This window comes from Haplochromis burtoni, unplaced genomic scaffold (assembly GCF_018398535.1).
Source record: "Haplochromis burtoni strain Fernald_Lab_line unplaced genomic scaffold, NCSU_Asbu1 Contig_142, whole genome shotgun sequence".
Lineage (NCBI taxonomy): Eukaryota > Metazoa > Chordata > Actinopteri > Cichliformes > Cichlidae > Haplochromis > Haplochromis burtoni.
In genome coordinates, this window is record NW_024582503.1 from 1459745 (window position 1) to 1474807 (window position 15063).

A 15063-nucleotide genomic window follows, 5' to 3' on the forward strand; every position below is an offset into this window, starting at 1 on the left:
GTTATTTTATTTTCAACTTGAATTTATAGTTATTTTATTTTGAACTTTAATTTATATATTTTAAAATAACTATCTTTATCCTTATCAAAAAGGTGAAATTTAGTCATACTAAGTGCATGAAGAGGTTCAGACAGTCCTGAGGATGAAACCACAAGCACAATGAATTTGTGAAATCAGTTTATTTATTTGACACTTGATCAGCTCTTTAATACATTCGAACTTACAATGAGATTTAGCTTTTTTGTGAAAAACAGACTGCTACTGTCAGCTTTTGTTGTTCTGATAACAAACATTCAATCTCGGATAGCAGAAAAAAAGAACAAACAGCTGTGCTGAAAATGTGTAACCTCTTATAGCCAAGAATCCCCATTGATCTTATTACACATTGAAGTTGAAGTATAGAACCGGCAACGGCACAAAAACGAAGACAGCGGTGATGTACGTTCTGTCAGATCAAATGACTGTGCATTTGTTATCTATACAACACTGATTGTCACTAAAACTGAAGCTGTGGTGACTTGGAGCAACCACCTTGCAAAGTTGCAAATGACTGAACAGAGAAGAGAATGAGGGGGGAAAAGAGGAGGAACAAAGTGACCACCATCTGTTATTGGCAGCAAACTCAGGTCTTAAGGCAAACGCTTTCGGTTAACAGTCAGCAAACTCATATAAGCCAACCTGGCACAACCCCTTCAAGATTTAACACTCTTGAAACTTTCTTCTCCTCCAAATCAAACTGTCATCTGCTTCTGTCCAATGAAACTACAGAAGAAAATCACAGATCACTTTCCAGATGCACAAAAGAAGAATTACTAAGTTACAAACTGCATATAGATGAATTTTAATGAGAGAAAACAGAGAAAAATTGAATCCATACCAAGTGTAGATATTAACATTAAAGATTAATGAAATCGCTACATCAGACTAATGAAAACCCAGAGAAGAAATTATTTTGTGCTTTGAGGTTTCTTTCTAATAAACATATTGTACGGTTGCTGGGTAAAAGCAAAGTGCAACTACTTGAAAGCGTTTTGGAGAACATTAATACGATACATTAACAGTACAATATATGGCATTATCCATGTAACAACGTGAGCAGATTACAGATTTTGAGGAAAATTCTGTAAATCTGAGGAGGACATATTCGGCAACAACATATTCCAGCTGTTTAGATCATTGAGTGAGTTAGGCCTAAAATCTGCTGTTGTACCTGAAATGATTTGCCAGATAAATCAGATGAAGGAGTGGGCTTTAGATTAGGAGATAAAGCTAAACAAGCACATATTTACATTATTTGACTGCCTACTACATCCAAGCACATTAAGATAAATCAATGAATAGTTGACTGAATTAATTACACAGGACATATTTGGAGGTAGTTCACTAGGACATATTAACTCTACAGTTTGGCTGTAACAACTGTGAATATACTGTGGTTGAAAACAAAGTTTACATTTCTGCATCTGTGTTTTTTTGCAGTAATAATTTCCTCCTCCAGACATGGAATATAGTTTAGTCTAAGACAAAACAAGGAACAAGTGCTGCTCAGGACTACAGACACATAGTGTATGAACGATATGAGTATCACTTATCCATGCTCTGTTTTTTCTAAATTCATGCTAGTATGTATAAACACAAGATGGCACAGTAGTAACATACGCGGGATCCTCATATTATTTAGAGGCTATAATTCAAGCCTGATCTAATCCACTTAGCTTCGAGCTACATCAAGCTGATTCAAGGATTTAAAGATTCATTAGAAACAATTCTCTTATTTACCTTTTTCCCATTGAAGCAGTGAAGCGATAAACCTGAAATCTAAAGAAAGAATTCCAAAGCAACGTTATTAAAAAAGAGAAAGATAGCATCATAAACAGTGGATACTTTACTCACGTTTCACATGTTTACTGGTTTACATCACAGTAGGAATACGACCAAAGTGTTTTGGCACAGAGCCTTCATTAGAGCCCAACTCTTATTTCTCTCAGTTTGAAAACTAATTTTGAAAAATGAAGCTATTTTTCGCTCTGAGTAAAACCTGTAGGGTCAAAAGCTTGTTTCCACTACTACAAGAGAATTAAAAAGTGTCACCCGTAAGTTTAAAATCTGTCTTATTATCTCAAAATTTAGGTTACGTATCTCAAAATTTTAACTTACTGACTCAAACTTATGAAAAAGTTAAAATGAAATCTTCAGAAAAAGCTGGAAAAAAGTCCCCAAAATGAACAAAATGTTCTTTGATTCTGAGGAAAACTGCTCCCTTTATTTAAAATGATTGAATATTCAGGCGTGTCGCTCATTTATCTGCTACTGGAGACAAAAATCAGACAAGGCCATCATGCATTAAATTTCTGTACATATACATCTTTTCTTATCTGTCTGAAAACTCTTTAGCGCATACACGATATGGTGCTTGATGTGTAACTGCTCCGCATGTACAGATAATAAAGGAGAAAAGGATGTGGGGGAGGGGCGGAGGAAGTCATTCTTCCACATTAGTTTCAAATTAGGGAAGTCTGATTGAATCAAATTCCCCCCAAAAAGGACGCTTCAGTCAACCAAGTGCTTTGGTTGTTTACTTCTTATCTTTATTATACATCAAACATCAAATGATATATAAAAGTTAAAAGGTCAATCAAATGTTCTCTAAGTTTACATTAAGGCTGGTTGGTATGACTCCAATTAAGAGTCATTTTTATTTTTAGTATTCCCTCTTTTGGCAATTCTTAATGGTATGTAACACATCTTGTGTCCACATCTCAAAGGCAAGTATAACAGAAACCTCCGAATTCTTTTAAAAAAACTACAGACAGTGATATTGTCGGTCACTGTCTATTTTCTAGGCTGTATATAAGGTTAAAGTGCCTAACAGAGCGCTGTCACGGGTAATCAAAATAGGTTACAAGGTTTAATGGGAGACAGCTTTTCTAAAGCCGGACTTCTAAACTTTGTGTCTGTAAGTCTTTAATTGCTTTTCTATATACAATGTGCTTATTAATGTAGCATGTAAGTTTATCGCCTTTATTACATTCTTAGCAGCTAGGAAAAAATCTACCTCAACATCGATTAAGTTGGTATTTTACATTTTCCACATGGCGACGGCAGGTGTTTGTCTTTTCCCGTTGAACATAATGGTTCCATTATGGCACCCTTGAAAACCCTGAAATTACATGTAGTAGCAGTGTGAAGTGTCTTCCTGTCCTTCTCAGCAGAGGGCAGTGTTGAGCCACCAGGAACAGCTCACTGGAGTAGAGGTTGCTTTCATGGCGCCATGAAATATTCGTCCTCATTTTCAGCTTTCTACTCTCTGATCCACGAGTTATAATGGCAAAACTTAATTTCACATCTTCTCACATCCTTTGAACACACTCTCCATGGTGACTTTTCTTACTCCAAGCTCTTCCGTGGTGTCTGTTTTGGTTCTGTGTGTCAGTGTGTGAGTGCGCACACCACGAAACCAAAGGAAAAAAATCCAAAACAACCTAGTTTCTCCAAATATTGACTCGTTTGCTTGACTACAATAGCCTCATTTTTAAGCACACACACAGTTTCTTGGTTATCCACCTTGTTCAAACAATGCTGGAACAGAGCTAGTGAGACGTGGTTTCAAGTCTTCAGTGTTTCGCTCTCGATGGGGTTTTGAGGTTAAGTACTACTTCAGTCCCCACATTTTTTCCTGCATTACTCTTCTGAGAGGTTTCCTCTTGGAGCTCTCTTTAATGCTTACACCTCCTCCATCACTTCCATGACAATTGTCCGCGGACCGGTCAGGATCAGGTTGCTGACGGTCCGGTAGTCGTGACAGAGGACGTTCAATCCGTTCACCGCCACCACGAACTGACACACCTGGAGAAAGTTGACAGAAACAGGAGACATGCTTGATCACCTTTAATGCCACTCATAGAGAAAAAAGAAAAGAGACAGATAGCGATATATTTAATTATAGCTGCAAAAAACTCCCCAGATATTTACAATACAGCCTGCAAATAAGGGCACAACTATTTGATTTGAAATTACGAATTAATTATATTTACCTACAAATACATAACGGTAGACACACATAAATAAGGAGTTAACAAGTCAGGTTTTTACAGGAAACAATTATACCATACGTAAGTAATGTGTGAGTAATTTTGATGAGCAATTTTGAGTATTGATGTGCTATTATTCAACTGTATTTTTATTTTATCAACATAAATGTGATGAGGACTGTTCTCTCTTATCAACTTACAAGAATAAATAGATCCCATCAAAATTTGCAGCCCTATGTGATCTGATAATGGAGAAATTAATTGTCCTACTTCATAATACAACCCACACGCTGAAAAGTACTTACAATGAAAGTTACTCATACATTACCTACAATTACTCACAGTATAGTTATTTCTTTGTTTCTTATAAAAACCTGACTTGTTATATAATACAGGTGTATTTATCTTTAAGGGCTTGTAAGCAAATATAATTATATTGTATTTTCAAATAAAGTACATTGAAATTCCTTTTAATTACAGGGAAATTATACCCTTAGTCGTGGCCCACATTGCAAAGTTTTACAAAAAGCCATCAGGCCTACAGAAGAATTCGAATTTTATTCTACAAAGCCGAAATCTACATTTGCTGCAATGAAAGACAGCCTGCTATACTTTATCCAAACTGTGCTTCTCTCTGTATCAAGTTTTCATCTGTAAAGCTCTGCGGTCAAAGCTTATAAGTACAATCTAAAGCTGCCTTACTCCTGCCTTACAGTTCTTTGGGCTTTAAGTTGGGAAAGCACATCACTGAGGGGATAGTGTGAGTGCCCTTTGGTCTTGTTAAATGTTCACTTATATTAATAGACAAAAAAGTGTCTACATCTAGTAAGTCTGTTCTTTCGTCAAAATTATAACAGTAAATTAAAGAGACATGTTATTAATAACCTGCCCCAGCAAAAGCTAATAAATCCCCTACACTCTCATCTGAATAAGTTTAAGGCTTATTTTAAAACACAAAAACAACCTAAAAAAAAACTTGGAAGCTTTAAGTTGTGAGCATTCAAAGCAATAGGTGGCCATCTTTTATATACAGTCTATGAACAATTATACAAAGGAGCATCTGGCCGTCCTTCACTTTAACATGCAAGAGTGCAAATGCTTCTGGGTTGTCTGGTTTTTTTTTATCAGCACAAGTTTCAGTGTCAACACATGTAACCTAACACAGGTGTCAGTGAGCACAGAGCACAGTCATAGCTCAAAACTTTGAGCTCACTGATGTAAAAAATATAACTGAGTTTGAATAACAAGAGGTACAACATGATTGCCTCACTCCAAACCACTCCTGTCACGCCTGAATGCCCCCTATGTTATCGTTTAACCACTTCTGCAGCTGCAGATAAAAAATAAGGCGTCTTTTCAAAACTGTCTTCTAGCTGCCGTTCTTGCAACATGATCCTGCTGCTGTGTTTTTTGCAAACTTTTAAACCACATACTCACTCACATATGCACTGCCTGCTTTACTGGCCCCTAAAAGTTGTTTTTTTTTCTCTTCACGATGCCAAAAAAGATCGATTAAGAACAAAAGCACCTTTATTCTGATATTTTAATAGCCCATAAATCAACCACGTGCAGACAGCAGAGGAAAGATTGAAGAAAAAAAACCTTCTAACAGATAGTTTATTGACTGTGCATACAGGAAACATTATGCATGTAGAAAATTTCTTGGAGTGAACAGCTACCTAAACTTGCCTGTTACACAGAAAAGTGAACACATGCAGAGAGAGGCCACTAGGAATATTCTCACGGCAATCGTTGCTCAGTGTTTTCCAGCACTCCTAAATGTTTCCGTGCTAGAAAGCTCAAAATAGGCAAAGGAAATAAGAGGAAAGAGAGATTAAGTGTGATGAAGAAGAGGGGGGAAAAAACGGCAGGCTGCTAATCCTATGTAGCAGAGGAATTTAAGACCCTCACTGTAATCACACCCAGATCTCTACGGGCTATACTGCACTATTTTCAGAGCCAAAGCAGTCTTCTTCATTCTTCTTCATTTGGCCATCTCATCTTTATTTTTGGTTCCCTTAATTCATCTCTCTAGTCTACCTTTCCTTCCAGTATCTTTAACTATCTTCAAACTACTCCCCATCTTATCCCTCCTCTTTCTCCCCTATCCAAACATTCCTTCTCTCGGGTTGCAGGGTTGTTAATCTTGGCTGGACCCTAGCTGGACGAAATGTTTCCTTGTGCTGAGATGGTTAAAACCCCTCTCACAAAGTGAAATGACAGAAACAGGAAAAGATGCAACAGGTTAAAAGGTGTGTGAAACGACTCGGCTGTAATCTGAGGACAATGACTTGTCGTTTTTTTGGCCTTCTGCCTGGACTGTAGTTTCAACACCTGACAACATGACGGCCCTCTCAGGACTGCGATCTTCTTTCATTAAACAGTAATAAAAACACTCAGGTGAGGTGGAACCTCTGAGGAAACGCGAGGAGTGCGATTAACTCCACACAAATAAACTGATGACGATACTGCACACACCGCTGCACACGAGGAACTTAATGTACAAACCTGACACGATGGAAATCAGATAAAGCTAATGTAATAATCTGGTTTTTGGCGTGGTATTTATTGGCTTAATGGGTATAAAAGATGCTCAACACAAACAGACCATGTTAAATGTTTAATAAAAATGGTGCACAATTAAAACAGCTTCCACATGAGGTCTTCATATTTTGTCCCAATTAAGTCCAAAATAAGTTTAACACATGTGAAACGCTCTCAGAGCGACGACACCTTTATGACTGACTTGAACCCGGCGCATGTTTCTATGGTAATAATCAGTCACCAGAGCAGAAGTGATATTATTTCCAGAGGCTGTTTCCTCTTTTAGTGCTAATACTCAAACTCATCTCCTCTACCTACTTCCTCCTCTTCCAGTTTTCATCTTCAGCTCATGTGTCTTCGCTATGGCAACCATCCTTTCTTTCAGTCAGTTGCACACATTTTCTCCTTTAATTAAAAGAAAACATCCCTGTAACAGAACAACTAAATGATGTGTACTAAAGGATATGGAAAGTGATATGTACACAAGAAAGCCCTTTTGCTTCCATCGGTGACCACCCTACATGAGTAGCACGCTATCAATAATTAATTTCTCGTTTTTCAGGCTCCTTCTACAATTTTTTCAGTCATTGCACTCTGGCCCCGCTCTCCATGTTGTGGTAAAGTTGCTGTGCTCTGCATTCCCAGGATTCCTTGCTGCCATTCTGTTGACATACCTTCATGGCAGCTGTAGCAGCACAGCTATCATTATCCTTTCATACTCCTTGATTTTTTCCCCACCCCTACTACAGCACATTTGTGCCACTCTTTCCTCCCATCCTAGCGTCCTCCTCCTGTGGGCTGAAGCTACAAAAAGAATCCTTAAACTCTTGTTTAACATTTACATGCTTCTCCGACAGTCTACAGACTTAAAGGAACTGCCCTCTTGAAATCAAAATCCACAGCAAAAAGCATCCGCAGAGGTGCAAAAAGCAAGTTTAAGTCTCAGATTTCACTAAGAAGTGTGTGTAGTACATCTATTGTTTTCTATTGTTCTTCTCTTCATTTCATCTGATGACAGAAGCCTGCAGGGGTTCATCATTCTTTCAGGAGTTCACACATTTCTACCAGTCTTACCTTCATGCCAGCAGCGGCAGCTGGTCCACCTGGATCCACAGCCTGGATGTGACAGGGTTTGCTTCCTCGCACCACAAACCCCCAGCCCACAGCATCGCCTATAATCTGAGGACAACAGCAGCAGATGAGACGCAGAATATCTCACTTCTTTTCAATCCCGTGCTCAGCGTTTAGACTTTAGATGGTGAAATAATGTACTTTAAAGTACTGTTTGCACATTATACTTTGGATTTTTGTCGTGTGATGCTCAGCTGAGACTCTTTGGTGATCACACTTAACTTAGAAAAAGAATAGGGAGGGATGTATGTGTGCTGTCTGCATACGCCCATGAATCATGGGACCTTTCACATACATTCGCGTGTGTCTGTGTGTGTGTGAGGACATGTGTGATTGCTCAAATAGTCTCCGTTAGACCTCAGCTCTCTGTGTGCGAGTGTGTGTCTGTGTGTGTCCTACAGTGAATGTCTTCTTTATAAAAGGTCCTCCTGGTCTCTGCAGCTCCTCTGGACTCACTTGTCTCTTCAGGACTGTTGAGAAAGACACATCAACACAACACACAATGTTACAGCAATAAGACGACACACTGGCATGGGCATGCACACATGAAACAGAGGTCTATTTTTGGTTAAAAATGTACGTGTGTGTGTAGAAACTATGAGTGTTGGTCACATGCTAATAATGCCTTTGAGGCACCCTGCTTCCTGAAACAGTATAGCTTTCCTTCCTCTAGTCCAACTTCCCCTTACCAGTACTCACATCGACATGACTCTCCACAAGGATCCAAAAGACTTTTGTGTCTTATTAATTAATTAGATTAAATTAATTGGAAATGTCCTCATTTTAAGGAGGAAAAATGAAAAGAAATTGGAGAGCAAAAGGTGAGATACAAAAGTTAAAATAAATAAGATCTTTCAATGCTCTTTAGACAATGCTCTTTATTTAACAACTTTTCTTAGGCTTGGTGATCGCATTATTACTGACTGCTATGATTTATGAGCATTTATGATGAGTCTGTGAATGAAGCTATAGCTGCTTTATGCGATGTAATGGCCATAAGTATGAAGCGTCTGACCATAGTTTTCCAACTAAAGCCTCTCCAGGACATTAAACTAATTGATTTCCCGCTAGCTGTTCCCACTCATCTATTGGACATTTCCTTCACTTTGTTGTTTTCCTTCCTTTAGGTCAGGTCCATTGACCTTTTCCATATCATCTTCCTTAAATATTTTATCAATATGGTGTCTCAGTCAAAGAAGCCCTGACTGGCCAAACCAAAGTTGTTTGTTCCAGTTTTGAAAGCTTTTTTATTGAAGATTAAGTCCAGACAGGTATTCATGCCTCACTCCTTTTGCTTTTTTCTAGTGTATATCCATGTGAATGTGAGTGCGAATGGTTTTCTGTCTCTATGTTTTAAGTTTTCTTATGCAGGGTGGTGTTTCAGTTCCTCATGTCCTATAATAGGGCCTATCATAGGGCTGCATATGTTTAGCTGATAGGCTTTTAAGAATAGCCAGATCTCCTTTACCACTGGGAAATTGGAGGGTCTAACAAAGTCTTATGTCTATAGCTTCTGTAAAGTAGAAAAATACAAATAAGTAAGCAGCTTTCAGCCTTTGTTTGCACATTGAGTTCAGATTTCAACAGGTGCTTAGTATTTAATAACAAACTATAAATCAACTGGATATGTGCCGCAAAGATCACTGAATAACTCTCAAAAATCTAAAAGCAAAAAATGCAAGGACATTTCTTAGAAAGCCAGTGGCCCGTGCTTGACAAATCACTTATGGTCTACATCGCAACACTTAACTGTAATCTGATAAAGAAGAGGAAGTGAAGTGCAAAGGACCGCTAATCCTCTAGAGCTGGAAATTTTCATAATCTCTCTGTGGAATTCCAATCTGATCAGATATACAGGACAATTTCTCTTAACATTCTGTTATCTGCCCCCTTTGTGTCACGATGACATAACCTTTTTTTAATGGTGTGACTTTATAGAAACAAAACACTGGTCAAAGCTCAGCCCATTCATCTTATATGGAGTTTCTTCCTCCTCGTATGTGAAGCAAAAGAGAAATACCCTTACTCTGTGTGTGTGTGTGTGTGTGTGTGTGTGTGTGTGTGCGCGCGCCTTCCTCTTCCTGCTCATTGTGCACCATGAGCAAGTGCTAATGTAAAAGGGGGGGGCTGCTGGCACAAAGAGACTCTTGTCGAGGACTCTGCTTGAATCAAACACATCAGAGGACACCTCAAAGTAGCCAAAATAAAACACTCAGAAACACACACACGGCTCAAGGGCGTCACTGCCAAGTTTTCAAATCTGCACAGAGAATTTAAAGCCGTTCATTTCCAAATGACAGGTATGATTGTCACTTTCCTTTAAGCAGTGCATATCTGCTTTCCACTGAAGTAAACGTGCGCTCATTAGGATTTTTCTTCAGCTTGTCTTCCCACAGAAAAACAAGCTAATTCACAGTTTGCGATAGAATAAATGTGGGTTAAGCAGTCTGTTATATGACCTGTTGTGAGTCTTCTATGTGTTTAGTTGTCAAGTTTGTAATATGGATATTTGTCACTTTGAATTATATAGGATTTCAACTAGTCCACCTGACGCCTCTCTCACTGACGGCAGCTGATTCTCACGCTTCGTTTCCTTCTTTCCAACTGAGCAAGTCTGAAGCCTAATTTAGTAACTTTAATTTCAAAAAACACAAAGTAAAATATCTAGTGAGAAACCTGCTGTGCAGTGGAGGTCTTGTGTTCCTGCTACACAAACAGCTCTCTTTCTGTTTTTTTGTTTTTTTACCACAGGAGTGTCAAACATACAGCTGGCCTGGCCCCCAGACATCACCCATGACCTGGCTTATTGCAGCAAACTAACTAAGCACCAGATAACAGTGTTTTGCTTTAAGTGTTACATTAAAGAACAGAAAAGTTCCTATTTTTCAGCATTTACAATAGAAATGTTTCTCTTTTTTGTTACATTGAGTCACTGGTTAAAAGAACAGCACAACAACCTTTTCTGTCATTTTAAGCATTTAGTCATTAAAGTTTACGTCAGGGGACCTGTGCTGATTTTTTATTTATTTATGTAATATTTCTTTATACAATGTGGAAAAATTTAATTTATTTTTCTTAAGAAATCTTATGGAATAAACGTGTGCTTGGATTTCTTTACACTAAAAGGACGGGGAACAGTTTGTAGATCCACACAAGCTCAAACTGGGCTTTGTGTGCACCACTACATAAAAAGTTCTTTGCTTCTCTAAATGACCGCTTTAAAAATCCAAAGTAGAGCCACTATATTAAAAAATAACTTTACAATTAGTAAATAACATGAATCTGTCAGTAAGAACACACAACAACTAAAATCATTTGGACTTATTCCCATTTAGTAATGAGGTTAGTTTAAACTATTATAACTGCCACTGTCTACTGAAGACTTCATTTAACTCTATATGCAGCAACTTTAAACCACAGCTTTAGAAAACCTGACAGTTAAACGAAGATATAGTTCCTGCTCCACAGTTTTTTTTATGTTCAGTGGGAGTGGGGCCCATTACAAAATACACTCGATATCTATGTTGTCATACCAGATTTAGGGTTGCAAAGGACAGGCGGACTGCTGCTGAGCGTAGGACTGCTGCTGTAATAACCACTGCTGCAATAACCGATGCTGCCACAGCTGCTGCTCATGCTGCTCCGACGAACTCCGACAGACACCTTTATCTCTTTTGTGGGACTCACTGAGACAGAGAAACACAAACTGAGTTGTTAGTCTGAAAGACAGCCAGAAAAAAGAGAAAGAAGGCAAAGCAGAATAAAGGCTTGATTTACAGTTCACCAGTGTGGCCTCTGGAGCTGCAGACCAATCTAAAGACAGGAAAAACCAGCACTACATAGAGCCCCTTACTTCATTCATATAAAATATTGAGTCTTTTCTCATTGGAATATATTGTGTAACCTCCTAAGTAGGTTAGACTTTTAATAACCATTCAGTATAGTTTTAAATGTGCATGCTTAACTTTCTCTTTGTTTTGCCATATTTCTTGTGCCACTTTGGTGAGACAGAGACTTTGTGCTCTGCTCTAGTAACACAAACAGGGCTGCTCTGTTATCTTTATAAGGCAGACACCACCAAGGACACAGGTTACGGAGAGTGGATTTGGGTATGTGTGTCAACAGAAGATAAGGCAAACTGGATAAATATGCCACTGAATCAAATAACCAGGGGCAATATTTAAACTGCTTAATAAGAGTAATGTTTCATGAACACATGGACACAGTGAAGGTTTCCTATGAAAGGTGACAAACTTCCCAAGGTCTCTACCAAACATCTGAGAATACTCTCACGGAGGAGCTGGGGTTCAGCAAAAGTTTAGATTTAAAAAACAATGTTTTACTTTTAAAATGACTGAAAGGAGGACACAGATTATTTAGCTGATCTGTCAGTTTGGAATGAAAGGCAATAATGAAGCAAAGCTTTTACACAGTTACTGAGAGTCAGATGGAGTGTGCACCTGAGAGAAAGCTGGTGTTGCCTCCGTCAGAGCTTTGTTTCCGGAGACAGAAGGGACTGTCGTGGCTCTCTGGGATGCTGCGCCCTCGCTCGTGAAGAAGTTCAATCAGTCGCCGACGTCGCCGGAAGTTCATCCTGAACTGGTAGAGGAGCGGCCCATCAACAAAGTGATTCTTGTTGGTGACTAATAACAGGGAAAATGGACATGAAGATCATAAATACGTTTTGTTATGTATCTGAAATGTATAGTCTTACTCCTATTGAGCCTTGATCTAGAACCTCAAACGCAAGTAACAATTTCCCTGGAGCTGCGCTAGAACACGATGACCACTGAGAGCACTGACCTCACTTATTTTCGCTGTGCTGATAAGATGAGATATGAGTACATTTTTATCAAAATTAACAAGCATGCCAAGGTGAAACTAATCACGTAAACCGGTCAAACTGCTGTCAATGTCACTGCTCTTACTGTGGTTTCAAAAGAGGTGAGATGCACAGTTTGAGAGAGAGAAGAGAAGCTGATATTGTCTTCTTCCTGGCTGAAGAGTCACATAATGCCCGTGGGATGTCTTTGTTAACCCCCTCAAAGTATTTTGGGGGTTTTAATCTTTTCAACCAACCAGCTATAGACAGAAACCCAATTTCCTGTTTCAGGTTATGTAAGTTAACCTCTTCAAGCTAGATTATTGCCGTCTAGAAATACTCACCCACAAAACAATGCAAAACAGCACAATACAGTCAGGGGCTGGGTCTGTGACCCAGCGTCTTTTCATTTATTTAGTATGGTTGATTTTCTCTGTTAAAATAATGTTAAATTCAGGTGTTATTCTTAAGTTAAGGGATCTTAAGTTCTAGTATTATTAGTTTGGTTGAGTTTTTAATCTGGTTTATGTTTCTTCTTCTAACACAGTATGTCATGTGTTTCATGTTGTCATGTCTATGTCCCATTGTGTTTCCGGTTTTATTTTGAAGAGTCTTGTGTTCCATGTTCATTGTGTTTTGCTTCCCCTGTGGCATTCAGGTTCATTTATGCCAGGGCTGCCCAATCCCAGTCCTCGAGAGCTACTATCCTGCAGCTTTTAGATGCATCCCTACTCCAACACAGCTGAATCAAATGGTTTGATTACCTCTTCAGCATGCCATCGTGTTTGGCAAAGGCCTGATAACAAGCCATTCATTTGATTCGGGTGTGTGGGAACAAGGATGCATCTAAAAGCTGCAGGACGGTAGCTCTCGAGGACCGGGATTGGGCACCCCTGATTTATGCCAACTGTGTTTCCCCAGATGTTTCCACTTCCCACATTACCCTTTTGTGTATTTAAGTCCTCTGTCTTCCTCTGTTCTTCGTTTGGTTGTCTGCTGTCTCAACGTCAAGTCACGGCTGGTCACAGAGTTTTATTTCTATTGCTTAGGTTCATGTTTCATGTTATAGTTATAATAGTAATTTAGCTGCTCCCAGTTTAGTTTTGCACCAGGCTTGCCTTGTTTTCCTTTTTTGACATCAGCACAAAATAACCGGCTCGCTTTTTGTTAAAGATTCAGTTCTGTCTCTCCCTTGTCTGCTTTCGGGTCTGCTCCACAAACACACCGGCCATTCTGGCTGTGACAAATACAACATTACTCCACACTGAGATAGCCAGACTATTAAGGTTTTAGTGAACCTAAAGTATATTTAAATAACTGATGTTTCTCAATGTCCTCCTTTTTGGAGAAAAAAAAAGAGAGCTGTAGAAATCATTACTTCCTTCTTAGTAATGGCTGCTTCTTATTGGATATTGGATATATATATATAAATGTAAAGTTCAGATTTGTGTGTAATGCATTACTGTAATCAAATTACATTTTTCAGTAGTGCAGAGACTCATTACTGTAGTAAATCAAGCATTCACGTTACAGTTCGCACTACAAACGTTTTTCAGTTCAGCACGCGGGCAGACAGAATGTAAAACTGTAAGAATGACTTTCTGTTCAAAGATGAAGCTTACTTTATATACTTCTAATCACAAATAGCTGGAAGAAAATAAAAATCCATCCCAAACAAGAGCTTAAAGGTCTCGGAAGGTTAAAATATAAAGTAAGTTGTAAGAAGAAAGTCTAAATGCGCAGGTGTCCACTAGTGCATGTTATGTTATTACAATAATCATTACATAATGAGCCTTCTCATAGTCATTTCTCATTTATAGGTATCATGCATTTTTATGAGCAACACACATTTGGCTCGTGGCCATGTCATGCATCATTTTGTGGTTTCTGTCAGCTCAACAAAGTCCCTTTATTGTGTTTTTTAAAAGTAAAAAGCCTGTACTGTGCTTTACACTCCTCTTCACAGACTGACGTGAAATGCTGGTTTTTCTTCTGTAATCTGATTTATCATGTAAAGCCTCACCCCTGGTGATGACAGCTGGCTCCTGGCTCATTGCCTGTTGCACAGTGATATATCAGCCCTGCTCTGTTTAATTTAAGCATTACCTGGAACTCTGTCATCTGCTTATTCTGCCTGTCTGTACCTCATTCAGAAGCACAGTGTAGGAAAACATTTTCCCCAGCGCGCCACACTAAGCACACTGACCAAACACAGGCTTTGGGCCAAACACAAAGTAGATCCATCCAGACCAACCATACATCGTACAGATGAATGTGACTACGGACCACAACAGAAAAGAACAGAAATCTGGCTGGTTTACTCTCCACCCCCTTTATAATGTGTTTTTCATGGGAACTCGGGGTGTGTACGAGTAAGCTATTTATAACTTTACTGCAACACAGTGTTGTTAACAACATACACAGTCCGCATATTATTTCCGTAATACTAGAGCACTTATTTTTGCAAGGGGGATGGCAGTGCCGTGTCTCTGTGACGGAGCAAATGAAGTTTTCTATCACCTTAAATAAGTGACG

At 38.8% G+C, this 15063-nt stretch overlaps 1 protein-coding gene across 2 annotated transcripts in view; it reads right to left on the bottom strand.

The window, feature by feature from the left end:
- Positions 1–160: 160 nt before the first annotated feature.
- The window catches only part of deptor (DEP domain containing MTOR-interacting protein), a 36045-nt gene continuing 21142 nt past the window's right edge, over positions 161–15063 (bottom strand). For both annotated transcript variants that reach the window (XM_005934925.3, XM_005934924.2), the window contains exons 6-10: positions 12167–12349; positions 11240–11392; positions 8106–8176; positions 7650–7754; positions 161–3846 (exon numbers count right to left, since the gene is read on the bottom strand). In XM_005934925.3, coding sequence (XP_005934987.1) covers positions 3724–3846; positions 7650–7754; positions 8106–8176; positions 11240–11392; positions 12167–12349 — 635 coding nt within the window. In that variant the 3' untranslated portion in view covers positions 161–3723. The remainder of the gene's footprint in view (positions 3847–7649; positions 7755–8105; positions 8177–11239; positions 11393–12166; positions 12350–15063) is intronic.